Source organism: Podarcis tiliguerta (assembly GCF_965153285.1).
Source record: "Podarcis tiliguerta genome assembly, chromosome: 6".
NCBI classification, from domain to species: Eukaryota; Metazoa; Chordata; class Lepidosauria; order Squamata; family Lacertidae; genus Podarcis; species Podarcis tiliguerta.
In genome coordinates, this window is record NC_139539.1 from 49012183 (window position 1) to 49030262 (window position 18080).

The window sequence follows — 18080 nt, forward strand, 5'->3', positions numbered from 1 at the left end:
TGCAATTTTAATAGGAAGTGGTTATATTAGGCTGCAGGGACCAGTGAAGTGGACAAAGCTACCTCTTGACAGATTACTGCATACATTTTCTTGCCTATCCTCTAATGACCATATTTACTACCAGCTAGCTTACTATGTGTGTGTGTGTGTGTGTGTGCGCGCACGCACGCACGTGTGTGTGTTTATCCTTTTAATAGTGGGGTGTCAGTGAATGGATAAAATATTGTGGTCCTATTGCTGCAAAAGAAACAAAACATTCATGGAACATTGTTACATGTGATTTTGACAAATGTATTCTGAGGGACTCAAATTTCAGATTGGAAAAGCAGACTTAATAAAGACTTTTAACAGCAATCTCAATATTCAATTTTCTCAGTGTGTTCAGGAATTAACTGTTGCTAGTTGGATGTTTGCTTTTCATTATTTTCCATATCAACTGCCAGCAGATTATTTGGAAAGGACCATATTTCAGTAGACCTTTGTTTCAGGTTACTTAATCAATGATGTATGCAGAATTAGTTCTGTGTGAAGGAGGAGTTTCTCTGATCAACACATTTGCACAATAATACATAAGTAACTTCTAGAAATTAACAACTAGAATTCTTCCTAATGTTCTCACTTGTGAATTAAAGCTTTATTTTGTGCTTCTAATAATGCCTTGTTTGGTGTAACACAGTTAAAAAGCTGTGTGTATGCATATGCGTTTCCTGTATATGCTTCAATCTTAGTATTTCTGTGAACTAAATCCAATTTGGAATGGAGAAGGGAATCTGGCAGTAGACTTAGTATTGACTGTGTGAAATAGCAGGGCACTGTTCCAGGAAGCAACACATCATGTGTTAATCATGCTTTTTAAAGAATTTATTCACAGATAATGGTGTGTGTATAGGAGTTCTAGGAATAGCCACAATCTAGTTAATGTTGTTGTGTCAAGTGGGCTTTACGTCTACATTATATGCATGATAGATGTTGACACTACAGAAAGTATTACTTCATTGAGTTTGTGAATTACAATGTGAGGTTGGAGAAACTACCTTTATCAGTAGGAGCTACTAGCTGGAATTTTGTTCTTTGATCTTGTGATCTTATTTTTGAGATGGAATCAAAATATTGAACACCTTACATAACACTGGCCCGATTTGCATGCAACAAACTTTGGTTTAGTGTGAATGAGCAAATGTGTGGACTCCCAGATCGAAGATTGTGCTCCTCCTTTGGTCCTCCTGCTGCTACACTATCTGGGGCTAAGCCATGGTTTGGCTCTGCATTAGGTGAGTGTACCAGTTTTGATAATACATTTCTTCATTGTTGTCCAGTGTGTACACTTCTTTAAAGGAGCCACCAGATTGGTGTTGGTCCATCACTATATTTGGCTTGGAATTACCTGCGGTATGTAATACAAAAACTGCATCAATCTTTTATTAAACTTCAAGTATCTCTGTGGGGCCTGTGGTTTATTTTGTGATTCTCAGAACTCTTTCCAATACAGCATACAATCTGTACATACAAGTCTAAACCTTCGGAATAAAAATGGTTTATTGCTAAACATGATTCTGCTGAAATCATTATTCCTTTGGACACAGAATATGTCCAAATGGCTTGAGGGATATTGCAAGGAAAAAGAAAGTGGGAAATGAGTATTATAAAACATAGAATATATTGGGATCTAAGTCAAACTTGGGAAAATTCACATAATAAAAGTGTCCATCCCTTCCCTCCCAGCTTCTATCCACTGTTGTTGTGGGTTCCTTCTGGTTTTAGGTTTCACCATGTTGCTTGCCCTTTTTTGGAAATAGGGAATGATGAATGATCTTGAATTTTATCAGCTGAATTCTGTATCTGTCAACTGGCTTCCACAATCTTTCTCTCCATGATCTCTCTATTACATTGTGAAGTTAAACCATGGGCAGTGTTGAAACAAAACGTCCTTAGACTCAAGAGGCCATATAATTCCAGTAGTGATTTTAAACAGCTATGCTTGTGGTGGCATTTGCTCTTAATGCACATGTTATTTCTAACATTGTCCTTGCTTCTCTTTCATATGTATTAGATACCTTCTTCTACTCACATGATGGAATGTAGCACTTGGGTATTCTATGACACAGTAATTTGCTAACCTGTTTGACTAGTGCACTTCATTCTCTCTGTCACAACATAGGAATAACTCAGAAAAGAAACTGCAAGACATTTGAATAATAATTATGAGGCATTAGTAGCCCCTCAAAGGCAGCATGAAGCTTGCTCCCGCCTGAATTTCTGCTGTGGGACAAAAATTAGGTTCTTTTAGGACTGCTTACCCCCTTCCTGGAAGGAATATAATTCTGGGCCAGAAGTATTTTTAATGTTTCACTCCAGTGTGATTGATCAGCTGCACATGTAGCACAAAAAAATGCCGTGGTTAGAGTTTCTTTGCTGAATGTGTAGCCAGTACACTGATTTTATTGAGGAAGAGGAAATAGGAGCCTCTTGTAAACAAGTAATGGATTTATATGACAAGGGAAAAATGAACTTGTACTCTTGTGTTACAGATTCAGTGGTTCTTTCCTCTGACTCCGTTGGACGTTCAATAGGCTCAGGTACAACAATCCCTCCCCCTCCCTTCCCCCTCTCATAAAAAGACTGCCATTTAATTTATCTGTGACAGCCATGTTGGGAGGCAGAGAAGAGGCTGTCAAGCCTAGTTCAGGATTACCCTTCAAAGTAGCCCTGGAAAGAAATCTAGCAGATGAACTCTCTGTCTTCAAAAGGGAATTACTTAAAATTACTTTGTGTGCCATGGCAACTCAAAGCCACTTAGAGTGGAACTGCTTGTTTCCTTGTGTTGCATTTTTAGTGCTTCAGTTGTGAATTTGACTAAGCATTTGTTCTAAGTGGCGGACACATAAGATGCAGGGTGATACTATAGGACTTTATTACAGGGATAGGGAGCCTGCTGCCTCTGGATATTACTGGACTTCAGCTTCCATTAGCCCTATCTAGCATGATCAATGGTCAGAGATGATGGAAGTTTAGTTCAACAAAATCTCGAGTGCCACAGATTCCCCATTCCTGCTTTATTGTGTTCCTTGCCACATCTCCACATTCCTCAAATCAGATGACCTGTTGATTTCACAACGGATCCACATTGCACAAATGGTATTCCTCCATTCCCAGATGATATCCTGCCTTATCACGCCATTTGGTGGAAATGCTGGATATAAATTTAACTAATGATAATGATATTTTTTTCTAGGCAGAGGGTTTAGTTGCGCCTAATGTATAAATACACATGCACATCTTACCACCACCCCAACCATACAGTGCTTTGTACACTAATGGGAGAAAAATACTCTTCCAAAAGAGAGTTCAGTTAAATAGATCACTTCTTCATTTTTGGGAAGAAATCCTGTTGAGGAATCTGTTCAGGAGGGAAAATGAAGGTATGCAAAGTTTTAAATGTGGAGTTTTAGCAATGTTTGTTGAGACACACGGAGTTTATGAGCCAGGGAGAAACTTCATTTTGCTTCTCGATTGTGACTGAACTTTATAATCTTACAAATTGGAGCCTAAAAACAAATTCTGTCCCTTGGGCCACTTCAGGTCACCTATGAACCAGCACTGCATAGATTGTACCTTTGGAGTGCTATTACTAGGATGAATCAGTGTTCTGGCTCATAGCTTTCTACCACAACACAAGTTCGGATATTCTGTTAAGGGCACGTACTCTGCAATGTGCGTTTCTGGAAGAGGAAGGGTAGGAAATTTCTCATTGTCCAGATTTTGTTGCAGTCCTAAAGAGGTGTGATGCCCCCAATAAAAGAAGCTTTGTTCCCCTCCCCTTTAAAAACTAGCCTCGTCCCACCCTTTCCCATTAAAAGCTGCTTTTAGGATTTCTAATTGTACTCTGGGAAGAATGTTTGCTGCCTTCCAACATGGTCCCAGGCTCCTTCCTGCACAATAATCAAGCACAGCTTGCTGCCTAACACTAATAGCAAAGCCTTGTCGAAAGGGTGCTGAGTTACTAACCTCAGATGGGGGTCTTTTAAAAAGCACAGGCTGCTTCCTGCTCTTCTTGCTTCATTCTTGAGAATGTGATCCTAAAGGCTGGTTGGGCAAGGGTGCATGATCTTGCTCACAGATTGCCCAGCTTTGCTTGAAGAAGGGAAATATCATTAAGTTTTAAAGAGATCCAATTGAGTACTTGCAGATACTGTTGCACTAGTATCTCTGTGTGGGGCAAACATCATGAGGTGTTAGAAGACAATAAAAAAAGGGGGTGGGGATCAGTTCCTCTGTCTGCCTCAACAAAATTCCATTATTCAGTCTTTATACTAAAGTAGCCAGCCATGGAGAGAAAGCTTGGAAACATGTTACAGTTTGTTAAACAGCTGCATGTTAAAGTTATTTAATATTAAGAGCTTTGGCTTTTTTGTGCTTCGAGCTCTGCCTACTAGAGAAAAAGAAGCTATGTAATAAGTTTGAGTTGTGTGGTCTGTTGCTGGACTGAGGGATAGCTTTCCTTGTTAAAACAGGAAGGAGAGAGAGAAAATCCACATCTCTTGTGCCTCTGTCATCTCTCCCATCACATCTTGCTGCAAACCTGGGAACAGGCAAAGCTAAGAGAGAACCTGTCGCTATTCCACGCCCAACCATTCCTAGTAGGTACTGCTTCAGGTTGGGGAGAAAAAGGGGGGAAATCAAAGGATACACACACTAAAGAAAAAATATTATTCAAGGGTTGGAAACTTGCAATAGGTGACTTGGGAGTGGGTAGGTGCTTCCTCTGCTCATTGGGGCTCGGTTTGGATGATTTTAAAGTTAAATTCCAGCTGTGTAGTTTTCCAATTATATGAATACATAATAACTCTGAATTTGCTCATATTTCATGTTTACATCTATTTTTTCCTACCCTCATTTTCTGTTTTTACCTCTGATTGATTCATAGATTCTAAACAACTGAAACCAGAAATTTCTGTGACTGTATGAAATCCCTTCTCCATTCATGACACCAGATGTTTTAAATGGGAAATTGCATTAAACAACTTATAATGTCTTCTGTGTTCTTAAAAGTAAACTTAAAATAGGGGATCCGAGGGTGCATATTCATCTTGGAAAAAGACCTTTCTATCTGAAAAAACACCTGTTTCCACATGAACCAATCCATGTGTTATGATATGCATCGGAGGCTCTTTACTAGCAGGCCGTACAATCAGAGATTAGGCAGGTAGCAACCACAGAACTGTTACTTTCAGTGGTGCTGTCCTGGTTCTGGAATCTCTTGCTGTGACTGCTCACTTGGTACCTGTTGTGATAAGTTTCAGTGCCAAGACAAGTCCTTTTTATTTGCCCAGTCATTTAAATCGTTTTTAGCAGCTATTTTATTTTAATTTTTGTTTTACTCTGTTTTGTGTGACAATTTTTACAGGCACTATTTTTCTGTAGATTTTTATACACTGTTTTGAAAACTTTGTTTTAAAAGCTGCTTTGGAAAAAGTTGAATTAATTAGCATGCATTTGGTTCAGTCACATGCAGGATACCGCATGCTTGCCCCAACCTGAAAAAAGAAATGTGATGCACCAGGGCCTTGACAAGGTGCCATATCTATCAGCCTTCTTTCACCCTGGTTCACTCCAGATGTTTTGAACAGCAACTCCTATCATCCCTGACCATTGGCTGTGCTGACTGGGACTGAAGAGAGGTTGAGTGCAGTGGTTCCCAAACTTTATGCCCCTGCAGATCACTTGACACTTGCTGTGGGTCTTAGTGGACCACTTAATTATTTTTCTGCCTGTGGTCACAGTTGTAATGAGCTATGCCAGATGCTGCATGATTTTTAATTGCATATTTATTACTTCTTTTATTTTTCTATGGTGTCTTTTGCAGTAATACAACTGAATTCTATTGTTTAAGATTGTAATACGATTATATACAATATATAAGAAATAAACAATTAATTAAATGCAAGTAATATGAATATTTAATGTGATAGATGTGCTGCAGAACACTCAAATGAGGTTCATGAACCGTTGTTGGTCCATGGTGTAATCCAAAACATCTGGAGAGTACCAGGTTGGAGAAGGATATGTTATGTGTTGCCTTGACATTGCAGGAAGGACTTTGTGGCTATTTAAAGTACTTCTCAGGTAGCCTCTATTAGGGAATCTAGTTCGTAGCATACTGAAAAAGCAGGCCCTCTTACACCCCACGGCATCAATTGAGGTGGTGGGGAAGTTGCCACATGTTTGTCCTTCCAGTCACATGGCTTCTCACTTTGATGTTTTGGGTCGGACCTCTCGTCACTGTTCTGATTTTATGCCCCTATTAATTTTTCCAATCTTCTTTCTAGTGCCATATGTCCCTGAAGATGTGAAGTTGCTTGATAGCATAACTTGTTCATTACACATGTTCCTTCTTTTTCCATACCAGTTTTTATGACCAACGGCTCTACCTTTTCTTATCTTCTGTTGACTTCTCCCTTTCTACTCCAATATACATCTGGCCCCTTTTCACAGGAGTCTCTGCAGACTAGAACCTCTGGGGATAGGGAGGGATGCCTTTTGCTCTGAAAAAGCACCAGCCTATCTTCAAACCCTAAATGGTCATCTGTATGTGTTGAACTTTTTTCTTGTGGGATTATTTCTGCTGTGCAGGAGAGAGTTAGATTTAGAGCTTATCCAGATATTTGAAGTCCTGGGTGTTTTCTTTTTCCCTAGTCCCAGTGCAGTGTGCGCTGTAATCTGTCCAAATATAATGGATGAATGTGTAAGGTAGCTTAGTTGCAAAGGGATAGCCTGTTTGCTGTCTTGTTTTTTTTTCCTGACAAAAATTAATGGAGCACTGGAGATGTGCATTTCAGCCACGGAGAAGGGCGTATATTTTTAGAACAATCTAAAAAATGGCAGACATTGATGTTAGAAGCTGTTTTTATGGATAGCTTCAAGCAAGGGTTGGCAGACCACAGGCTTGATAGATCTTTGTTTTTTAGTAGAACCATGAGAACCACCAGCCACATGCAGGTGCAAAATGGGGGCACAAGCAGGCTTCTGCAATCTGCACACTTCTCATTTAAGGCCTCTGAGCAGAGTAATTTGGTTTCAGGCCTAGAACTGATCTCTTGGTCATTTCACATGCAAATCCAGTCCTGGATACCCCTCAAACTGTCTTTCTCTCAGTAACTTGAATTTATAAAGGGTGTGTGTGTGGACTTTTAATGGCTTCTGTTGTTCAATATCTAGCAGTTAATTCCACCCCTGATAAATCACCTCAAGATTTGTCCATGGATCCTGATCTGCCTTCTGCCTATCTCTGACACACAGGACACACCAGTCAAGAAACTAGTCAATAACTTTATTAACTCTCTCAAAATAACAGAACAGGCACAGACGCTTCCTGCTACTAGTGCCACCTGGTGATTTAACTATATTGTGACACTGTCCACAGAAGTGACCAGAATTTTGATGTTGACTTACTTTTTTGTTTTAGCACCACTTAGCTATACAGCGAGGGGATGCAGCCTCAGAAGTTTGGGGGATGGGAGTTATTATAATGCTAACCTTTTTAAAAGGCCACATAATGGAGCAAATACTTGAGGGTGTGTGTTTGTGTCTTGGCATTGTTGACATCAAACTTGCTATGCATTATGTGCCCTGGTGAATGTTTGAAGTACTGTTCTTAATTGCATTAAACCCAATAACTTTTCCATGTGACATTATATTGTGTTCTAGAAAATTCAGTGTCCCTGAAACAGACACCCTTTGTTGATGGACGATGTCTGGATCACGTGCAATGAAAGAACAAGAGTTGAAGAGTTATATTCAGTTTTGATAAATGGATAACTTTGAAAGGCCAGTTATGATTTCCAATAATTGATTAATCTTCACAAAAGAATAAACTTCAGCAAAGAGCAAATCAATTTTGAAGGAGCTTTATCTTGGATTATAATTATTGAAAAAATAATTAGGGATGTAGATTTGATCTAAGCATCTAAACTGGTATTATCAACAATTGATAGTAAAAGAAAACTACAAAAGAGCACTTAGTGTCTATTTAAAATGAGAATCATGTCCCACTCTGCTATGCCTCTTCATTGTGTGTGGCTGTATAATTGCATTTGTCATCTACATGCTGACATACTACATACTTTCAACCACAGTATTTAGAATTTGACAATTGACTGGTTTAGTGTTCTTTGCCCACAATGTAGAAGATTCCATGATTCCATGATTCAATGAAACAGAGTGTGTCATGGCTAATCTGCTGTTTACTACCCTTGGTCTTATGCGGTTAGAACCTTGAATTGCATAATGCAAAGGCCACCAAAATAAATAATTCTGGATTTCAGGGCCTGGACTCCTGAATCAGAAAACTGTCTTTACCACTATCAGTGCCCGGGAGGGATACTATTAGAGGACCATGAATGATCTGTCTATTTTCTGTTACCAGATGCAAGAAACAAGCTTGTGTTAATAAAGCAAATGAGCTAATGTTTTCATCTGCCCTCATCTCTCCCTACTCCCTGTAGGGTTGGGGAAATGGATTGCTACAATTAGAGGACTCTTACAATTCTTGAGATAGTTCTATTTCTCAAACCTGTTCTGACATCTTTCTGTCTTACATATGTATTACTTCTGGAGGAGGACCTGCTCTTGGGTAGGGCTGATACTAGGCAGCAGCATTTAGTATCTCCTAGGGGGAAACCTTCATGAGAGCTTAGCTTCCACATCATGTCTTTCCTGAGGGCATTTCTCAGTCTCATCTAATATTTCTTTGACTTGGGTGAAAGGTTTCTGAGAGTGACATTTGGAGCTTTTTGCTCTGGGGTTAAGCCTGTAGGGCTGCCATAACTTGAAGAGCAAAAAAGAGGACACATTTGCCAACTTCTACTTTTAACTATGGCTCAGTATGATGACTTTCATTTTACATACCCATGAAAAAGAAGACATGTTCTGGAAAAAGAGGACACATGGCAACCCTAGAAAGGGTACAACTGCATGCTCAGAAGGACATTCCTTTCATGCTTGGAAGATTATTTTTTTTACTAGGTCCAAGGAAATGAAGGAGACTTCAGCTTCCCTATAAAGAAGGCAGTCCAGAACCTTTGCTTCCAGCCCCTCCCTCCCTCCCTCCCTCCCTCCCTTCCTTCCTTCATTCATTCCTTCCATTTTTTCTGTCCTTTTCTTCATTGCCAGGTGATCCCAGGGTGACACACATGGTAAAAGTACACAAACAAAACACAAAATTCATACCAAATAAACAATATAGTTCACTACATCTGCTCCTTTTAAAAATAAACCAGGGGGCTCCATATCTCATCCACCAACCCCAAGACCCCAAGGCTTAGAGAAAGAGAAAAGTGTTTTTTATCATTTTAATTTTGTTTAATAAAATAAAGCAAATATAAAGAGCAAAAAGCAATACAGTTTCAACAGGTTGAAAGCAGCACAAGGTTGGACATTATAATTGATCTTGTTCTAAAACATTACAAAAAATACCCCCAAAAACCTGTTGTGCTGGTTTATATGTATTTTTTTGTACTAAGTTACTTAAGCATAGTTACTATGGACCAAATTTTATCAATCTATTCAGATATAATAGGAAATTGGCTTCTCCCACTTCTACCTGCAGGATTCTCCTTTGCATCCTGTCTATGAACAGAAGGAGCATATCTCTGATACGTTAGGATATCATATGCCCCTGGAAAATAAAATATTTCTGCTTAGTTAACTAAAATACATCATTCCAGAAAATGATGAAGAAATAGTGTTTAGCCTTATAACTTCTGTTAATATAACAGCTAAAAAATAGGAGGGGAACATTTTTCACCCATTTCCCTATTTCCCCATAAGTCCGCTGTGCTGCTTTTTGTGCTGCTTTCAAGAGTCCCCCAGCCCTCCCAAATACATTTGGAGGAACACCAAGGTGAATTGGCAAGAGATTCCCCTGTCCTCCACACACTACCAGGGGTGTTTTTAGCAGAAGTCTCCTCAAGGGATGCTCCCACCAGTGGGAGGAAACTTAGGCTCCTAGCCAGTATGTCCTGATGGTAGTTTTAAACAATGCTGTATTTTATTTTTAGAGAAAACTGTTCATGACTTAGAAAAACATTTTATTTTAAGTTCAATGGTGAAGTCTGAGTTTGTCTTTTGTGATCCAGAATGCTCTACTTCAATGCTACTTTGAGGACATCTGTGCCTAGGGCAGTAGAACTTTTTCTACTTGATAAATAATTGCCATGACTGCCCATAAAGTTTCATCAGTTTCAATGAATTGTAGAAGCTCATTTGTTCTGCAGAACATTTCCTTGGTTTCCTCCAGTTCATCTTTGGGTAACAGTGCTTACTCCATGTTTTATATCCCCATGACAGTTTAATTGGGAGTTGGCTGATGGTTTGCCAATTCCTGTTGTACCTTGTTTGTCAAGTGCAGCAGTTCTTTTCTACTATTGGTCTCCTTTCCACCTCTCATCTCTATTGGCTATGGGATATGAATGTCTGTGGGTGGGAATCTCCATAGAAATAACCTTTAATCTAGTCTTGTAATAAAATATTCCTATGTCCTCTTATTTATTATTTGTTATCTTTTGCAGATCAAGTTGACTCGCCCCAGAGGTCACCAAGAACTTTTGCACATTACTTTTTTGTTAATATTATCTTTGACTTTTACTAGGAAATATGATACGGCTTCTGAAGTGGAGCAAAACCTCTTTTGTGAAACAGTCACTTAGGAATGTTTAACTGCATTTACACAAGGATTCATGGCACTGAATGAAATCACAGTTTATGTAACAAAGACCTGCATGTGTCCAAGTACATAACTTTTTAGAGAAGAAAAGACCAAGATGATGCATATTCCCTTTCTTTTTGAGTTTTCTATGAGTTCTTTATACTCCTGTCTGGAAGATTTCCGTAGTTTTGAAGGCTGCCCTGAATTTACTGTGGAGAAGAAAAATATTCACATGCTTAGAATTTGCTATCTCTGACATAAGTCTGCGAATAAGCTCTGAGACTACTGGTCCCCGTTCTCTTTTCTCTTTTTTTTGTCTCAGTCCTTGTTTATTCAGAAGATACATACAGGCAAAACAGTGGATTACTAACTCTTTCATTGCTAAGGTGATATGGAGCTGGCAGAGTGCCACTCAGAAATGTTCTGGATGTGAGCCCAGAAAAGAAGTTTCTGAGGGGTCTAGTCAAGCATTTTCATGGGAAAGGAAATTTTACTGAAAATGCAGTACCTGAATTACATAACTTGCTAAACACTCTAAATCAAAGGATGGCATTCATGATTGAAGACTGTTTATATGAATGTTTGCTCCGTGAGAAAAATATAGAGCAATTGGCTATAAAGTATCTTTATTGATATAATAGATGCATGGAAGTTAATCTAGTTAAGGCTTTCATGTTGGATATTATCTGTAAGAAATAGCAAGGAGAAATAAATAATGTTGGTTGGCTGTTACAAACAGCCAGCCCATTAAGTAGTTGTGTGCAAACCATGGTAAGGCCACTGAGTAAACTGTCATCAAGACTCAGTTTGGGATGGGAGGTTCTTTTCTCCCCAGAAACCAAAATAATCACTGTACAGGTGAACTGTGGCATCACTTCTCATCTACACCTACCTGTTCCTCTGTGATATTTTTCTGGGAAAGTTATTATCCGTTGTCTATTGTGTATATATACACACACGCATATCCCAAGGGCCTTACAAGGGCACTCCAGTATTCAGATTGTGACCCAAAGAAACTCACACTGTGCTCTTGTGCATTTCAGAAAACATGTTTGTTTCTGGGCCAACTCTACTAGGCAAGAGAGCTGTCTTCTAGCAGAATAGAACTAGGGTTGTAATGGTAAATAGTTCCCCTAGCATATTTCAGCTATATTCTGCCCAGACAGTCCTTTTAATTCCATAAGGGTTTATTCCTTAAACATTACGGGGTTTTTTCTATGTATAAGATGACCTTTTTTCTGATTTTTTTGTGATAAATTGAGGGTCGTCTTATACACGGGTTAATATTCTAGGTGAGCGAGGGTTGGTGCTACAGCGGTAGCAGGGAAATGTCAGAGAGGAGGCAGCTTACCTGCTCTTCCCGGCTTAGGAAGAGTATTTGGTGATTGCCAGTATGTGGTGTATTATGGCACCAGTTCCGATAGCCAGAGCGGGGGATCATCAAAAAGCTGCTCAACAGCTCAGCGAACTTACAAAAGAAGCTCCACAACTGTTGAGGGCTCCCAAAAATAGGGGTTGTCTTATACATGGGGTCGTGTTATACACAGAAAAATACAGTAATCTGTAATCTGCAGACATGTATACACGTAGGTCCCAAGGAAATGTTGTAACAGTCCTAGAATCATAGAATTGTAGAGTTGGAAGGGACCCAGAGGGTCATCTAGTCCAACCTCCTGCGATGTAGGAATCTCAACTAGATTATACATGACAGATGGCCATCCAACCTCTGCTTAAAAAAACTCCAAAGGAGGAGAGGCCACCACCTCTTGTGGGAGTCTGTTCCACTGTGGAGCAACTCTGACTGTCAGAAATTATTCCTGATGTTTAGTCAAAATCTCCTTTCTTGTAACTTGAATCCATTGGTTCAGGTCCGTTTCCAGTAAGAGAATGATCAGAGAGATTAGTCTGAACTCTCACCAATATAATGAATTCCCTAACTCTCCGAATATATTGAAACTGTGAAACAGGTTTCTCAAACTAGAAACTTTTAATGAACATTGGCATGGGCACACCACGTTTTGTAGAACTGCTTGTCTCAGACATTAGAAGGCAAGATTCAGAAACAGGAGGCTAAAAGCTAATACCAGTGAACCTCAACGGAAGGTTGCCTTGGAGCCAGGGTTAACCATATATTACTATTATCCAAAAATGCAAAGAATCTAGATTCATTCATGTTCTTTCTGTGTTGTCTTATTAGGAAACTTGAAATCAATTAACCTAATCAGTTAGGTTTGGCTGATTGGCCACCAAAATTCCCATTGCGAACTGAGGCTATGACAGGTAAGGTGGTACATACAGAGAGAGCAAATGGATGGAATTTATGCATAGAGCATGAGTCAATTCCCGTAACCAGCAGTGTACAGGCATATTTCTAGAACTCTACCACAAATGTGTACGTAGCCCCTTAGCATAGAAGTGGGCTGTACCTCTTATTCTTTTAATGAGAGCAGACATTATAGGTTCCACAAAAAGGAATGTTGTCAGGTAGCAGCTGAAGTTGTAGTATCTGTGTTCTTTGGTTTGACTTGTGTGTACAATTTTTCATAATTATGCTTGTGGAGTATTTAGTCCGTTTTGTGGTTTGGCCCCTGAGGAATACACACTAGAGACAAATTAGTTTCCTTCTCTCTGTGTAAACATGTGGATGCAGCTGGAAAATGTGAAGGTGGATGGATTGTACATGCATTTGCTCTTTCTGCTGTGTTGTCTGTTTGGGTGGTCTGTTGGGAGCTGGGCAATTAGACTAAGCATTTCTCACTTAACTGTCCAGCAGTTAAACTCCTAGATGTTCAGAGGAAAGTTCCATATTTGTGCCAGTGTTTAGCTTGGCATGAAAAGTGTGTAGTTTATTGAGCTTGCTGTGCTTGGCTGTAAGTCTGTTTGTGTTATTTCTGCTACACTTTTATTATTAAATCGTTGGCAGTGGTAGGTTCTCATTTGAAACTAGGGTGCCCTATAGCTTAGAAGAATTTTTATCTCTCTTGACCCAAGGCCTAGTGTGCTTTGTGGTATGAGGGGAAATTGTTTTCTTGTACTTGTGATATGCTAGGGTTATCTGTGACACATTGCACTATGCTGTACAAAGAAAGTTAGTCACATGTTTTCATATTTTTGTTCCCTATGTTCTTAATGTTTCTACTTTCCTTATTTGAGTAAGATAGCTCTGCTTGATTCGTTTCAGATGGGCAGGAGTTCCTCTTCACATCTCTTAGTATAGCAAGGTCAAGTTTTCCTAATCATTCATTGGTCAGTGTTCTCATGCAGTGAATGCTTTTGTTGCCCTTTATTTCAGGTGTAGCTTTCTCTATGATATCCAGAATAGCAACAGGTCCCAAACCTTTGTTAAGATTGATGCACTCATTAGCATATTTGTTTGAATTGTTCTTTCTTAATACTTACCTATAATTTTTTTTAAAAGGGTGAAATTTCTCAGTTTTTGATGCATGGAATAAAACATTTTTACCTCTTTTTTATTACCCCTATACTTGAAATTTGAAATATTTGCAGTATCTACTTGACCAGGCATAGGCAAACTCGGCCCTCCAGATGTTTTGAAACTACAACTCCCATCATCCCTGACCACTGGTCTTGTTAGCGAGGGATGATGGGAGTTGTAGTCCCAAAACATCTGGAGGGCTGAGTTTGCCTATGCCTGTACTTGACTATCAATGGCAAATTTGGGTGGCCTTTTAGGCTACAAAGTATATATTATCATGCAAGCACAACATTAATTATTGTTGAATATGTATGATATAATTGACTTTCTTATAAATCAATCTGAGAACTGATTATTCAAATTTTCTGTATATATGAGTTTCTTTTTCAGTTATGAGTCTGAAGAATCTTCAGCTTGTGAATGTGGATCTCCCATCTTCCTCTGTACGCTCTTATGACAATTGCACCACACATATGTGTATCAGTAATAGACATTTTGAGATACTTTTTTAAACATAGAAGTGGTAAGAGTACTCCTTAAGAAGCCCTCATTGGATTAGGAAAATCTAAGTAATTACTGGCCAGTTGCCTATCTCCCCATCTTGGGCAAGGTTCTTGAGTGGGTGGTCATGGATAAGATCCAAGTGCTCTTGGAGGAAGCTGATTTTCTAGATCCATTTCAGTTGGGGTTTTGGCCCGGTTTTGGCACAGAAACTGCTTTGGTCACCCTATATAAAGACCTTTGTTGGGAGAGAGACAGGAAAAATATGTCCTTGGTCATTCTTCTTGACTTCATCTGGAGCGGCTATCAGAGTAGGCAGTGGGTGGCATTCCTTTGCAGTGGTTCCAGTCCTACTTGGACAGTCTTCCAGAAGGTGATGCTTGAAGAGTGCTCTTTGACCCCATGGAGGCTTCATTGTGGGGTTTCCCATGCTGTTTAACATCTACATGAAACTGTTGAGTGGGTTCATCTGCAGCTTTGGAGTCTGTTGTCAATAATACGCTGATGACACACAGCTCTCCTTCTCCTTTACCATTGTCTTTCCTTGGTAATGGACTGGATGACAGCCAAAAAATTGATGCTCAATGCAGATAAGACTGAACCACTGTTAGTGGGTAGTTCTCTACACTGGATGGATGGGAGGTTGCCTGCTCCTGATGGGGTTGCTCTCCTTTTGAAAGAGTGGGTATGTAGCTTGGGGATACTCTTGGAACCTTTGCTGTTGCTTGATGCTAAATTGGGTTTGGTGGCATGGCCCAGCTGTGCCCCTATCTGCACAGCGAGAGCCTAACTTCTGTTGTTAATTACTCTGGTAACCTGTAAGTTAGATTACTGCAACACATTATATGTGGTGCTGCCTCTGAAGATGGTTTGGAAACTTCAGCTGGTGCAGAATTCGGCAGCCAGGTTGCTCACCGGGGCAATAATATGTTTGAGCATATTAGACTGATCCTGGCCTGACTGTTGCTTGTAAGCTAGTTTCCAGGTCCGATTCAAAGTGCTGCTTTTGACCTATAAAGCCTTAAACAGCCCAGAACTTCAATACCTCAAGCACCACCTCTCCCCATATAAACTGACCTGGACTGCTCAATCATCATCTGAGGCCCTTCTTCATGTGCTTCCTCCATGAGAAGTCCAGAGGGTGGCAACACAAGAACATGCCTTTTCTGCAGTTCAAAGGGTCAGAGTATGGCTCTTCAATAAGTAACAAGAGTAGAATGTATTGCTACAGTAAAGGGTCACTAGGGGTCTGTTGGGTTTAATAGGTCTGAAGGAAGCTTAAAATTCAATTTGCATAATGTATGACACTTGGTTGTTTGCATCAAATTTATATTGATGCCCACAAGATTTTGTATGGTATTGCAACAAATGACTGAGATATCTACCCATGTAGAACCCCACCCGGGGGACGCGGGTGGTGCTGTGGGTTAAACCACAGAGCCTAGGACTAGTCAATCAGAAGGTCGGCGGTTCGAATCCCCACGACGGGGTGAGTTCCTGTTGCTTGGTCCCTGCTCCTGCCAACCTAGCAGTTCGAAAGCACGTCAAAGTGCAAGTAGATAAATAGGTACCGCTCCGGCGGGAAGGTAAACAGCATTTCCGTGCGCTGCTCTGGTTTGCCAGAAGTGGCTTAGTCATGCTGGCCACATGACCTGGAAGCTGTCTGCGAACAAACGCCAGCTCCCTCGGCCAATAAAGCGAGATGAGCGCTGCAACCCCAGAGTCGGTCATGACTGGACCTAATGTTCAGGGGTCCCTTTACCTTTACCTTTAGAACCCCACCCAAAGTGACTGGTGCCTGTTAAGAGTATCATTGCTCAGGAGATACATAGCAAATCCACAATGCTTAATCTTTAGTTGAAGGCACTGGAATTTTAGAGTGTTCAGAACTTCCAGTCTTAAGCTGTATTTCATTTATATTCCTTGGAACTGTGCTTAGACAAGGCTACTTTTTGCCTGTTGCAGACTTTGTGTTGATCATGGGATTTATTCAACTGTTTCCTGCATGATTTTACCTCTTGCAGCCCAAATGTGTAGATAATATGGATCAGGGAAAGTATATAACACTTGCTTTCAGATTTGCACTCATTCAGTGTTAATGATTTGTCTTCTCAATAACCTTCCTAAAGGAAATTTTAATTATATAGTATGTCTTGTAATTAAAATGCTGTTTCTCAAAATGCAGTATTGTTGGCTTGAAAATGTGACATTATTATCTTGTCTTTTTAAAAGAATGTTGTGTTTTTGCTGGGGTATGGTGAGGTGATGGAATTCATTTGAAAGTTTATTTGACTTGATGAGAAGGTGTAAATGCAGCCTGTAAATTTTGCACATCAGCACTTGAAGCAGCTGGAAGCTGGGCTGCTACTGTTCCTCCTTTGCTAGGCAGGAATGCAATTTGGATTGAAACCTCTGTAAGACTTGAGACTGCCAAATGGAACAGGATGGGAGGTTGTTGATACTCCCTTCTGCTATACCCTTTTGAGTAAAAATGCAAGGGTTAAATGTAGTTCTTGGCTATGCTTTATAAATTTGCATGACAACTCACATTCAGGACCAAGTTGAAAGAAGTATGTGTGTATATAGCCAATGCAAGTGCGTCTTTATTCTTTTTTGTAGGTTCTTTATGTAAAATAGTCTATTTAATTCTGATTTTAGAAATTAAGAAACCAGAAATTATTCATCTGGTGGTACATTTAACAAGAACTTCTTGATTTATTAACCATGCTGTCATATCCAGTTTCTAACCTTTTGTGCCCTTCACAAGAGATTATCTTTTTTAAAAGTTTCTGCTCTCTTGTAGGACACCTGATGATGAAAAGTTGTATTGCCTTAATTACCTGAACTCTCCTGCTTTTGTCTTTCAGAATATGACAAACTGGGATTTCTCCTGCAGCTGGATTCCAGACTGTGAGTAGAACTGTGGAAAGGCTTTTTATTGATCTAGCATTATTAGTTTCCGCTGGAGACAAAATAGATTCTGATCCCTAGCTCTGTAGGGTAGTGCTCAGTAGTATGGCACAATATTAACAGAGCTGGTTGGCAGCTTCTTCCTATTTTGCTCACAACTTTTCTCTTGGTCAATAAGATACACAATTGCACTTTTTGTTGTTGATAGCTGATTGCACTGCACAGTATCTTCTCAGGAATAAGACCAATGGTGGTAACCTATACTCCCGCTCCCCAATTTGGCCACTGTATTTTTTTTAATGTTGTTTTTATTAGTACTGAAAAGCAGCTTGTGCTGTTGAGCCCTGTCATAGCTCTGGTATTTCAACCTCTTCACCAAGACTAGTGTGACCATAGGGATGTGATCTCCCTCTCTATCTGCTCATCGGATCAATCTGACCTGATGAATATTCATATCTGTTCTTCAGTAAGGTACATCACCTTGCCTTGTGTATGTCATAAACTTTAAAATTAGAGCTAAATTTGTAAAAT

The 18080-nt window shown here is 39.7% G+C and overlaps 1 protein-coding gene and 1 long non-coding RNA gene across 13 annotated transcripts in view; one reads left to right on the top strand and one right to left on the bottom strand.

The window, feature by feature from the left end:
• Positions 1–18080, top strand: part of ST3GAL3 (ST3 beta-galactoside alpha-2,3-sialyltransferase 3) — a 178999-nt gene that overhangs the window by 37986 nt on the left and 122933 nt on the right. For 5 of the 12 annotated variants that reach the window (XR_014512600.1, XM_083446108.1, XM_083446109.1 and 2 more), the window contains exons 3-5: positions 2529–2576; positions 4512–4637; positions 17507–17549. The exons of 1 other annotated variant lie outside the window; for it this stretch is intronic. Coding sequence is in view for 6 of the 11 variants with exons in the window: in XM_083446108.1 (XP_083302234.1) it covers positions 2529–2576; positions 4512–4637; positions 17507–17549 (217 nt within the window). In the remaining 5 variants the exon portion in view is untranslated. Of the gene's footprint in view, positions 1–2528; positions 2577–4511; positions 4638–17506; positions 17550–18080 lie in introns of those variants that run through there. 6 more of the 12 variants (XR_014512602.1, XM_083446112.1, XM_083446104.1 and 3 more) reach the window with 3 other exon arrangements.
• Positions 10741–17568, bottom strand: LOC310680031. Its single transcript, XR_014512624.1, has 2 exons — positions 17480–17568; positions 10741–10911 (listed from the first exon to the last, which is right to left on the bottom strand). It is a non-coding gene; the product is annotated as an uncharacterized lncRNA (long non-coding RNA).